This window comes from Oreochromis aureus, linkage group 14 (assembly GCF_013358895.1).
Source record: "Oreochromis aureus strain Israel breed Guangdong linkage group 14, ZZ_aureus, whole genome shotgun sequence".
Lineage (NCBI taxonomy): Eukaryota > Metazoa > Chordata > Actinopteri > Cichliformes > Cichlidae > Oreochromis > Oreochromis aureus.
In genome coordinates, this window is record NC_052955.1 from 6,906,522 (window position 1) to 6,919,063 (window position 12,542).

A 12,542-nucleotide genomic window follows, 5' to 3' on the forward strand; every position below is an offset into this window, starting at 1 on the left:
TCGTTTGAAGATTAGAATAGAATAGAGCTTTATTGTCATTGTACATGTACAATAAAAGTATGAGTGCTCCACACCAACTGTGCCAGAGGTAAAAAAAAAAAAACAAAGAAAAAAACAAAGAAAAAAAAAGTGGGCATCTATGTTGAGGGTTTTTTTGTTCTTTTTTTTTTTTTAAATACCATTTTTTTGTTTTTTTAAGCTTAGTAGTCAAGTTCGATGCAATACATAAGCGTCCTGAAACAAAGTAGGCGAACGACTGTGCAGGAGATAAGAAATATTTTTTATTTAAAAATATCTTCAATAAAATACACATTTACAAATATTTGGAAACAATTTAACTTTGCAGCTAGTACTAATATTGCGGTGAATTGAAGCGTGGTCACATGTTACAGCAGAAAAGAAAATTTGAACTAAACCTGTGTTTGACCATTTTGTGTTTAGAGAATGGAAATAAGCTTTTTTTCCCCCAGAGATTTCAGCTGGACTTGTGATACTGATCCATAGGAGGTAAGCTGCAATGAGCTTGCTACCTCAGAGCTTTTAATTCAGAAGTCAGGGAGAAAAAATACAAAAAACAAAAAAATCCAAACAGTGTTGGGAATTTCTTAAGATATAGAGCTACATGTACGAAAAGGGTAACAATCACACTGGAATTTACTATGCAGGAAATAACATTATTCTCCATTAAAACATGATAAAAATACACAAAAATAAAACATTTATTTACATTCAAAAATATTTCATCAAGCCCCAAATCACAGTGCATCTAAATTGTGTTGTAACTGCTCTTAAAGCATGTTCCTCACTGCAGCTACAACTGAGAGTAAAAGCCACTTCATGGATAATCAGAGTGTTTTGGGTTTTTTTTTTTAACTGTGGCACTCCTCCTCAGCCCTCATTTATGTCCATGCCTTTGGCCTTATTTGACAATACAAACTAAACTCCTGTCTTTTCTTTGATCCAGCCACGGTATTTGGTAACCGTTGTATAGATGCCTGGTTTGTTTCTGCGAGCACAGCCATCACCCCAACTGACCACTCCAGCCAGGAACATACGACTGCCAGAAAGACTGGACAAAGGACCCCCAGAGTCTCCCTAAAGCAGAAAAATGCACAGGAACACAGGTAGACATGTTAGCATAGAGGCAATACATGGGGATGGTGTGGGGATATTATGAATATCCAATTATCCCCTTGACTTCTGCAGCGGGCCAAAAAAGAAAATCAAAACATTAATTCTACTTTCTAAGGTGAAATTCATCTGCTTACCCCATTGTATGAGTGCATGTCACATTCTATTCATATACTATTCATCAATATATCCAAGACGACCTAAAACTGTACATGTTCTCTCAGACATTTACAGATTTAGTTAATCAATTAATTCCTCCATCTACATCATGCCACTGTCTGCAGCAAAAGCAGGTTTTTTTGTGTTTTTCCCAAAAAAACAAAAAAGAAAAAAAAAGAAGAATATCAAAGTACCTGACAAGCATCAACTCCTCCGGTTAGAACACCAGCACAAAACATCCGAGATGTGATCTGGCCCCCCATCAAGTCGTTGCACACAGCTTGGTTTATGATTCTGACTGAAGCCTTTTGGAGCACTACTGCAGCAGATCCTGAAACAAACGCACACAAAGAGGAAGTCACATCACTGGACATCTTTAAAAAGTTGAAAATGCTTGTATTACAAGTGGTGTTAATATAAAGACATATAGTAGTTTACATTGGCTGATTTACAAGGTGTGTACAAACTCAAAGAATAATTACTAAAACTAAATCTTAAAAAAGAGAAATTATTTCATTTTATGCTGATTTAATGTTGAGCTCAAGCTCAGGCTTTTACATTTTTAGTTTTGGTGGCTACAAATATTTCTTAAAGTGATCAATCTTTTACTCACCTCCTTCTCGTGTGGCACCCCACCCAGTGATCCACACACTCTGGCCAGGTGGAAACTCATGTTGCGGAGCTGGCAAGCAGATGGGTTTTATGAAGTCACTGTAGGTGACAGGACTGTCCAGCTCCATCAGGGCGATGTCATTGTCAAAGGTGAATTTGTTGTAGTTAGGGTGAGCTATGACCTGCTTCAGATTCCTCTTTTGAACTGGATCTTGTGTCTTTCTCTGTTCATGAAGGCCGAGGTAAACTTCCCAAGAGCCAGGCTGGGAGAGTCTGAGGAAGCACACAAAACAGATCAAGGATTTTATTCACGGTCTCAATTATTAATGAACTTATAATAATTAGTATATTATGTGGCACTATATATAATTCCCATTATAAGGCATTTTTAAAATATACTTTAAGTCTGATTTCTCAGCGCTTGTTGAATATAATAAGATTTGAGTGTGGCTGTGATAACTACTTGCAAAATAAAATTAGTGTTAATTAAATGGCAATTAAAGACAAAATATTAGACAGACTGAAAAACAAACAAACAAAATAAATAAAATGTGATTTTAGAGAAAAAAATATCAGGACCTTATTTTTGATAACTTATGTTTTAATACTGTGTTTATACTGGGTTAGAGCAAAGCGTAGAAAAAAAAAATGCATTTAAAACTTGCACTGATGGCCTGGCAAGGGCCGAATTATTTTTCACCACATTCAAGGATTTTGTTGCTATTAAAAAACGTTCAATTTACAATGTCTTTCAAGTGAAAGTGTTTATTTTAGCTTTATTATTTAAATAATTTAAGCAGTACCTGAGGCTTTTCTTAGTTTTATTAAAGTATATAACAGAATTGTTGTTATACTGACTGAGTACCATACTCTACTATATGTAAAGCTATTTAAAGTCTTGAAAAAAGTATAAATTAACTGAAGTCACACAGAATTTGTAAACAACTTTGATTTTTCTAAAGTAGACTTAAAAATAATGTACTGAGGACAAATATTAACTCTGTTATACTCCAATGGTACTCATTTTCATTCATTTGGATTATAAGATCTTCTAAATATGTAAAATATGAAAAATAAACCAACAAAGACAAATAGCTCTCATTTTACACAGAGAGAATATAAGATCATATTTCAAAAATCAGTGTACTTGTCAAAGAGGGACAAAGAATAGGGTAAGAAGTTACTTTAAAGAGCCTTCATCTTGCACACAATGGGCAGCAGTGACCAGCCATTTCGGACTGATGAGGGATGCGCCACAGACGTGACCATGTGATTTGACATGGAGGCTGATCTGCCAAGGAAACTCCCCTTGTTCTGCATTCTGACCACCTACAATACGTTGGCTCTTCCCACGTGTCCCACAGTCTGCAAAGTAAACAATAAATCAGTCAAAGGGCTGGTGTGCTGCAGCTTATTGTGAACTGGGTGGAGCTCCACACCTGTTTGGATAAGACAACCTAAACTGCACAGGTGAAGGATGAATGATTAATTTAAATGTGATTTTTTTGTGACATACCGCAGTTCTCCTCATCAGATCCATCACCACAGTCCGGCGTCCCGTCGCATTCTGGATTCACTTTACTGATGCATTTATTGTCTTTACATTTGTATGTAAAATCTGTGCAGCTTACAGTTAAACCTACGGAGAGAAGAAAAGGAGAAAAATCAATCCAAAGCTAATAGTAAGTCGATCTATCTCTAGCCATTTCTCTCTCGCTCTCTCCCACCATCCATCTATATGTATAGCAAAGTTGGGCTTATCTGTTGTACCTCCTGTGGCTTTTGTACAGTCTTGTTCATCTGTTCCATCCCCACAGTCGTCCTTTCCATCACATTTCAGCTTCTCGGAAACACAGTTGCCATTCTTACACGCTATTTGCCCAGATGCACACCCACCTAATACAAAAAGTAACAGGCATGTTTAAGCATTTCCAGTGCTGATATGAAACATACTCCATCAATGTTACAAGGCCTTACAATCCATCTCATCTGTGTTGTCTCCACAGTCATTGACGCCATCACATTTCCAGAACATGGGCTTACAGAATCCATTTCTACAACGGATATCAGTCGAACTACAGCCTGGGAAGGGGGGGATAATGAACATTAAACATTAAAATGATTCTCAGAATGTGACAAATCCTCTCATAAGAATAAAGAGAGCAATTAAAAAAAAATGCGTAGTCTTAGCATCACGAGTAAATGGTACTCACTGCATTCCAACTCATCACTCATGTCTCCACAATCATTCCAACCATCACATTTTAGTGCCAGCTTAATGCAGTTGTTATTTCTGCACTGGAACTTGTCTGGACAAGCTGTGAATGGCATGGTTAACATGAGAAACGCTGTCCTAATGTCAAGGAATACTCATTATTTGAAAGAAACTAAATTGCTTACGATTTTGGACGTCAATGGCCTCATATTGTGCGAAAAAGCCGTGGTCCACGCGAGACTCATCAGAATAAAACACCACAGTCATTTTGTTGGTGCTGCTGGTTTCTGTCACTGACCCATCAGGTTTTTCTCCACACCATCTGAAAAAATGAAATGTACAAGCAATGACACACCTGCTTTGTTCTGGCATTCCCATTTTTTTAAAGCACAACAAGGACTCACTTCTTTCCGTTGACCTCCACATAGTCCTTGTCACAGTTTGTGTTTTTCTTCCCCAGCTGGGACAAGAGTAACTTTTTGAATACGAGCTTCACTACCTTCCCAGCAGGGACCTTCATGACAATAAAAAAAAGCTTAAAACTACATGCCACAATGGGATGTGATCTTCAGAGGTGGTACAGAGCAGAAATATGGACGAAACATGTCATATTGTTGAGTAGTACGCCATTTAAGGGACTGACCACTCACCTCAATTAACCACTCGCATGTAGTTTTAGGAGGGTAGTAATTTGGGTGGTTGGGAGAAGAGAAGCTGCCTGTTGAACCTATCAGCTTCTCACCACATGCTATAGCTGTTCAAAAAAAAAAAAAAAAAAAAAAAAAAAAGATGCATCAGCACAAATGTCAAACACTTAAATTGTTCCTTAAAAAACTGCAGGTAAACTTTAACTCCTACCTCTATTTCCTGTAAAAACTTGTGAGACTTCTGCTATAAAACCTGGGAAGGACTGGTCATGAGTGGCCATTGTCACCAACATTACATTGCCAGAGGACAGAAAGCTCAAACGTTTATTAGGTAAATATTTGCCACACAACCTGTAGAGAGCAAAGAGAAAACAATAACGCTCTGAACACACTGCTAAGAGACTGATACACAAGGAAGATTTGGTCCTTTAAAAAGCACATCATATTTCACTCTTTCGTGAGATGGCTTGAACCCAATGACAGATTCATCCCCTGTCTTCCTTCACGTGTGGTTAAATTACTTTTCACTATTGTTCAAAGTTACATATAAAACGCTTAAAAATCATCTTCTTGGCAGAATTTTTTTCACATAATAAGAAAATGTAACAGTGCATTACCTCTGAAAACTGACTCATTTTACAGCAGATGTTATATTAGCTTCTCTACAGAAAAATGTTTACAGACAAGTGTTTCGCTATTGCACTTATCTTATCAGGGCAGAAAAACCACTACCCACACTCTCGTAAGTCTTTCCTGTGGAAAGCTTTATGTTTTTTGATTACATGTAGTCTTGGTTATAACTAACAGTTAAATTTACAGCTTCAGTCAAAGTGCTCAACAAATTCTGAACAAATTATTTGCAAGTGCTATTAATCTAAAATGAGGTTTAACCAACATAACTACACCATTATGTACAGTTCGACGAGAGTTTCTTAATAAGTAAATCCTCCAGACTTAAAAGCAAAAATGTGCACCACTTAATATTGTACCATAGAAACTAAACATGTTTTCAGCAAACAGGGAACTGAGTGAAAAGTGTCTGCTGCTACAGATTGTGAATAAGGGGTTGCTTGATCTCACAACAGTGAACAGGAACCCTGTACTGTGTTCACTGCACATATGGAGAACAGGAAGCGCAGTTATGAGATTTATAGCTAAGAAAAACAGCACGTCGGTAATTTTTGAGTATTTGGGGTTTGAGACTGGAGACGTGCACCAGAAACAGGTACTGAAAAACCTGTCGCACTAAAGTTGTAACATCTAGCAGAAACGCAACCAACTTATACCGGCACTTGAAAAATCACCATAGGCTTTTGCATGAGGAGTGCATGACAAAAAAGTCTGGCGAAGAGTCAAGTGAAAGTGGTGCTCAGGCTCATTGTAGCAAACAGTCTGCAATTACTGCATGTTTTGACAGTTTAACTCCGTTAGACAAGAGCAGCAAAAGACATTGGGAGATGACTAATGCCATAAAACACTACTTTTGGACTGGTTTCTGATGAGTGATGGACTCCGCCAGAGCCGCCCTTTGTCACTGATTCTGTTCAGAATTTTATGGACAGAATTTCTAGGTGTAGCCAAGTGGCTTTCACTCGGGTGGTCTCAGAATCTCATCACTGCTTTTTGCAGATGAGAGGTTTCTGTTGGCTTCATCTTTATTTCATTAAGTTTAATTGTGTTACCATTACTTTTTAGTTTTACTTAAAAAGATGATTATGTCCTTTTCTATCATTTTTATAAATGTTACTGTACATTTTAAATTTTGTGCTGAAGCTTATTAGATCATTTCCTAAAATCTTTAAGCTGCACTCCAGAGTTTACTAGCAGGTTGTTAGCAGTCAAAAAGTACCAAATTTACACTTCACTCAAAAAAAATGTCAATGCAAAAGCATCAGTAGGGACATGCGTTCATATTTTACTGTAATCCTTCAGGTTCAGTAGTATTTCATTGTTTTACAGAAAAAAGGAGCTCAATGAAGCGCAATAAAAAAAAAAAACGTAAAAAATTGGTGTGATGATCACGATGATAAATATTATTATTAACATAATAATAATAATAATAATAATAATACCAGATGTAGCAACGTTTTTTCTGAAGGGAACTTGAAACAGATGTTTTAAAGGGCTAACTCACTCTTCCATAAGCAGACTCTCGATGGGCACCAGGGAATCGTAGATTTTAATAAAATCATTCTCGCAGCTCTCTTCCAGTTCAAATGTTCCAAATTGCAGCTTGACTACATAGCCGGGGTCAGCTCTCAGCTGCCACTGGATGAAGGTGTTAGGAGGATACGGACTGTCGGGAAAACCCGGCGACTGGATCAGTCCTATATAATCAACCTTGGTATGCTCTTCAAACTGCAGATTATCTGAAAGAGAAACATTAAGATTTAGAATTTAAGCTTGTGTGACAATTAAGCTTGTGAATCACTGTCACACATTTTAAGACAGATATATTAATATTACTATTACTAATAGTATGCAAATGAAATGTAGTTTCGTTAGTGGTCATGACCATTCTGCAGTAAGCTTTTTCCATTTTTTGATGTAAGTGAAACTGAATAAAAAATGGTTATTTATTAAAAAAAACAAACAAAAAAAAAAAAAAAAAAAAAATTTGGTATGGAAAGAAGAAGTAAACAAGCACCCTTTTGGTTTCTACTCAACTCCATGGCAGAAAAGTGTTCTACTCTAAAAAGAGACTAACAATAGTGAAGAAAGGTGTCGTCCCTGGTAACATGTTCTATAGTGTAAGGTATATGTGGTTTACTATTTTCGGTCTATGTAGATGATTTGTTACTAGTACTTCTAGTGAAATGTTAAAAACAAAAAACAAAACTTGAACACTTACCCTGAAAGGATCTTGAAAACATGCGATCATCCAGAGCTGTAAAATTGAAACAAAAAACACAGACATAAGGTTAGGACTGACTGAAAAACAACCACAACCAGATAGAACGTGACAACTGACAATATAACAAACAAAAGTGTATGTTTGATATAGACTGAATGAGAAGCAGTTGCTTTCACTGTACCTGAAGTGACCACATTTTCAAAAGTCAATTCATTGATAGACGTGCGCATAGAATTGCGCATTTTTTTCACTAGCATATCTACTGAAGTCATTTCGTTGTCGACTGCTCTTTCTTGCCCCACGGGGACGTTGAACTCCGATAGGTAGTAGGCAATGACGCTGCCCTCACTAAGAGCAATGACAGCAGGGTTAGAAACAACAAACACATGACCATTACACACACATATACATACATACATACATACATACATGACAAGTTTGAAGGATTTATTCCTTCACACTTCCTGAGCGTACCTGAAGGCCTGAACTGTAGACTCACGGTAGTATTTTGACAATTGAGGACTTTTGGAATAGACGACTTTAAGCTGAAAAGAGATTGAAGCAAAATCATAAAAAATGAAATGAAATGAAAAATGAAAATAGTGTTGACACACAGAAGTTGGTGGCATTCTTACCTGTGAAATCACCTGCTTTGCTAAAGCCTTAAACTCTGGAGTGCTGGAGTTCTCATAGGCGTTGATAAATGCCTGGTTGGTGATCCGCATGGACCCGCTGTACATCCTCTTGACCCGCTGGTGTTTACGGACTTTAGGATAACAAAAGACTTTATGTGAGCCACATACTCTTACGGCACAAGAAACACGCTTAGTATTCACTACTGCTTCTTCTCCTATGCCAAGTGTTACTGCTGTTACTTCTTGTGGCTTTAAAATGTTTCTTTCTCTCATTGAGATTTAACTATCCCTTCAGTATACCCTCGATTCTAGTTCTTTTAAATCATGAGCTTTAAAACTGTCTACAGTTGTGTAGGTTTCCATGTGCAAACATACAAACAGAATAAAAAGTTATTTTTGAACTTTTAAAAACCACGTATGCTTATATATTTTTGCACATTTATAGAAATAAACTTGGGACTGCATTTGTTTCTTGAAGCTTGTCAGATTTCGGTGAAATTTGATGCAACAGATTGCAACTGTTAGAGAATTACAGATGGGCAGAGATGACTCATGCATGCCACAAATATAGGAATGATTTAGTTACTTAATCTTTAGCAATAAGCTTTCAACCTTGTATTTTTTACTGTAAATTTAATTTTGTTTTTATGACATTTATTCATTGTTTATCTGTAGCAGAGTGTGTACCATTTGTTCAACGCTGCAGGTTTTGAACAAAATGTACGTGCAGTACATTTGCCTATTAAACAGAGATGTACTTACAGTGGAAATGCCAGACAAGTATTCCAGCCATAAGAGCTACAACAGCAGCAAAGATCACCACGCCAATCACAGCCCCAGTTTTCCCTGGGTGCTTTTTCTTCTCAAGCCTTTTAGTGTTCGATGCTGGCAAGTGGACATCGATATCCCAGTCTTTGTCCTTGAAGAAAGACAGACAGTTAAACAGATGAGAGAAAGCTCAACATATAAAACTCAGGTGCATTAATATCAGCCAGCTCTAAATATTAATCAAAATTACAAAGGTTTAGACTTGTGTAGATAAAGGTGCAAAGGAAAGCAAAGCAAAGCATCTCACGCCTTCATGAAAAGATAATCATAAAGATAAGCAACAGCAGCAGACAGCAAGCCAACATTTGCATATTTAAGGAATGTCCCTGCTATTGGTGACCTACATAATTCTGTTCTCAGATACAAGAAGTGTGACACATTGAAGTTTGAAATGTTATAATAGTTTTCTTTTAAAATATATTTTTCCAACTGAAAGAAACATAGTAAAAAAAATCTGTGAGCAAAAAATTGGCTCGTGAGCAACAGAAAAGAGAGATTCACTGTCTTGTGCTGTTAATGAATGAAACGAGAACTTCATGCCATGACTCATGCTCTGCTGTTACCTTTCAGAGGTGAGACTGGGGGGGAGGGAGTACAAAGGTTTCAGCATGTAAAATCCTGTCAAACCTGCTTGGCGGCAACTACTCAGAAACAACATGTTTCTGTAAGTGCTTTGGGTAGCGTAATATTAATAAAAGAAATAAAAGACTACGACATGCTTTTGTTTTGTTTTTTTTGCTTTATAAACCACTGGAAAGGCTTTCTTTCTGCCTGTTTAAACCTGATTAATTAATTATATAATGGATACATATAATGGATACATTATATCATTAAATAATATATTATTCTCCACTGATGAGGTCATGACTCAAGCATATAAATGTGCTGCTTTGGCAGAATAGTTATTTGTAAAGAGCAAGCTTTATATTTGTCACAATTAAATATAATGTTAAATTCTAACTGAAGAGTTTATGCAATCTATATCCACTTCATTGTTCTCATGTGTGGATTCACTGATCAAGTTGCAACATAAAAGGTCTAGGTTAATAAAAGAAAGAATATATCTCATAGAGCCCCATCTGCCTACTACTACTGTGGTTGCCGTTGCAACAAAAGATATAGTACTAAGATCCATTCATATATGTAAAAACAGTGTATTTAAACTCTTCATGAAGCTCAAAATGTAAGTCTTAGTGTTAGGTTAAACTGTTAAAGAAAATTTCTTTAAATGGCCCGACATCTAAAATGTCAGGTTTTAACAGAAATTTGCTAAATATACTTGAAGACTAACACATACAATCAGAACAATACACTTAGTCATTTCCCAGCCCCTCTATCAACAACCATGACATGCACGGTACAGCAAAGCAACGTAGAAGTCAAATACCATTCACAACTGCTCCAGTGTGCAAAATCTTGACACTATAAGGGACTAATCACACAATAACACGTTTTATTTATCAACACAATGTTACGATGTAGAGTATTCTTGGATAGATAATAATCTACAAAGGAGATTGACTAGAGTGAACAAGTTGAAACAAGGTGGAGGAATTCAGACAGCAACCTTGGGAGGGCCAGCTGCTCTGGGAACTGTGAAGCTTCCTGGATGTTTTTATGTCCAAACCCCTCAAAAATATATTCCAAAGTTACTTGATGAAAAGAAGGTTATCTAGAGTTTTGACTACTTTTTGTCGACAGGTTCTGAAACATTAATTTCTGGCATTCTGCAGATTGGAAGATCCCATAGCTCATTTTGTTGAGTGTAATTAATAAGCTTTGGGAATGCAGCCACATAAGCAGAATTATTAGAGTTTTCCATACATCCACCCATCCTCTTCCACTTATTTAATTCATGGGTTGCAGGGGGCTGGACCCTATCCCAGCTGCTGCCATAAGGCGAGAGGTGGGGTACGCCCTGAGAGACAGACACTGTCAGATTCACCCCTATGGGCTATTTAGAATCACTAATTAACCTAACCCCGCAAAGTGCCATTCTTTGGATTGCGGGAGGAAGCCGGAGTACCTGGAACAAACCCACACAGACCCAGTGAGAACATGCAAACTTCACACAGAAAGGCTCTGACCAGACGAACTCAGGATCTTATTGCTGTTAGGGAGCGGTGCTAACCACCACCAGCTTTTATCAGTTTCCTTGTAAAGGTTTGTTTTTGGTCATTATGATACGATATTATGATATACTGATTACATTTGTAAGATTTTAGAAGTATAGTACATGCATGTTACTATATTAGAATACAATTTACACAAACACTGAGTAACTTGTTATTGAGTCTCAATAAACAGATGCACAAATAACTGTGTGGCTATGTGGCACTGATTGTCTCAGTGTGTCCATTAATCGATGTCTAGATGCTCATTAAATACTCTTTAGCTATTAATTACTAATTTTGGTGATTTAAAAAGGTGAAAAGCTGAAAAGGGAGTGTGGGTTGCTCAATCAACTGCTCTCGTCAGTACATGAAACTGAAAACTGTTTCTGAGTATTGAAGTTCTTTTCCACTCACTACTTGTTTGTCTGTAGGCAAACCAGTTTTTGCTGAGTGAGTCAGTCAAGATAGCATAGCTTAATACACTGACATTAAGTGTGTGTGTGTGTGTGTGTGTGTGTGTGTGTGTGTGTGTGTGTGTGTATAATACAAACACAAGTAGCCTTACACTTTAAGTCTGAAAAATTTGCTGAGTGGAGATGTTTCTACCCACACGTCTTTCACTGTGTTTCTACGGCAATTTGGTTGACTTCGTCTATGCATGAGTATCAGGAAATAAGTGAAAGCAATCTAAGGCACCATCACTGAACAAAAAGAAACAAGTGACTTACCGGTGCTGGGGTATATCGCGTCCCACTCTCCATCTTGGGGTCACTAATCAAATGGAAAACGACTTCAAACGTCTGAATTTCTCCTCCTCTTCGCCCTACCACTCCTTCTAAAAGCCGATTCCCGAGGTGAACCTGCAGGCCTTGTTTTTTTCTTTTTCTTTGTTTTTAAATGTGTTAATTCGACAAATAAAAACGCCCTAAAAACAAAAAACAAAAGAAAAATGTGTTTTTGTCCTTAAAAAAGGCTCCTCTCAGTCGAGGGGTTCGCAAATGTCGCCCTGACGAGAACGCGTCGCCTACCTGCGTGACAACAGGTGACTACCAGACCAAACAAAAAAAAAAAGTTTTTCCGGCAGTTTCAGGTTTCTGTCTCCACCCCACACACCTGTAACGACTTCCTGTTTACTTGACACGGGCGAAACATATGAAATAAAATAATGGGAAATCTATTAGATTAGATATAGATAGCGCGAGAACTGTCTTTTCTTTAATGGTGGCTGTTTTAGGTTTCACTGTAAAGGAGAGGATACACCTGTTTAGGAGGTGGGGCTAGAGTTCAGGTATTCATTCAGGTGAACTGCGCTTCCAGTTCTTGGAAAAGCGCTTTATTGTGATCTTA

At 37.3% G+C, this 12,542-nt stretch overlaps 1 protein-coding gene across 1 annotated transcript; it reads right to left on the minus strand.

The window, feature by feature from the left end:
- Positions 1-261: 261 nt before the first annotated feature.
- st14a (ST14 transmembrane serine protease matriptase a) lies at positions 262-12,415 on the minus strand. Its single transcript, XM_039598188.1, has 19 exons — positions 11,924-12,415; positions 9,016-9,172; positions 8,254-8,384; positions 8,093-8,163; positions 7,800-7,966; positions 7,616-7,651; positions 6,899-7,133; positions 4,976-5,115; positions 4,768-4,871; positions 4,522-4,631; positions 4,303-4,439; positions 4,116-4,220; positions 3,880-3,984; positions 3,673-3,798; positions 3,419-3,541; positions 3,087-3,267; positions 1,904-2,175; positions 1,485-1,621; positions 262-1,095 (listed from the first exon to the last, which is right to left on the minus strand). The coding sequence occupies exons 1-19, from the start codon at positions 11,954-11,956 to the stop codon at positions 937-939; spliced, it is 2,529 nt and encodes an 842-aa protein (XP_039454122.1). The 5' UTR covers positions 11,957-12,415; the 3' UTR covers positions 262-936.
- Between the last annotated feature and the right edge of the window lie 127 nt (positions 12,416-12,542).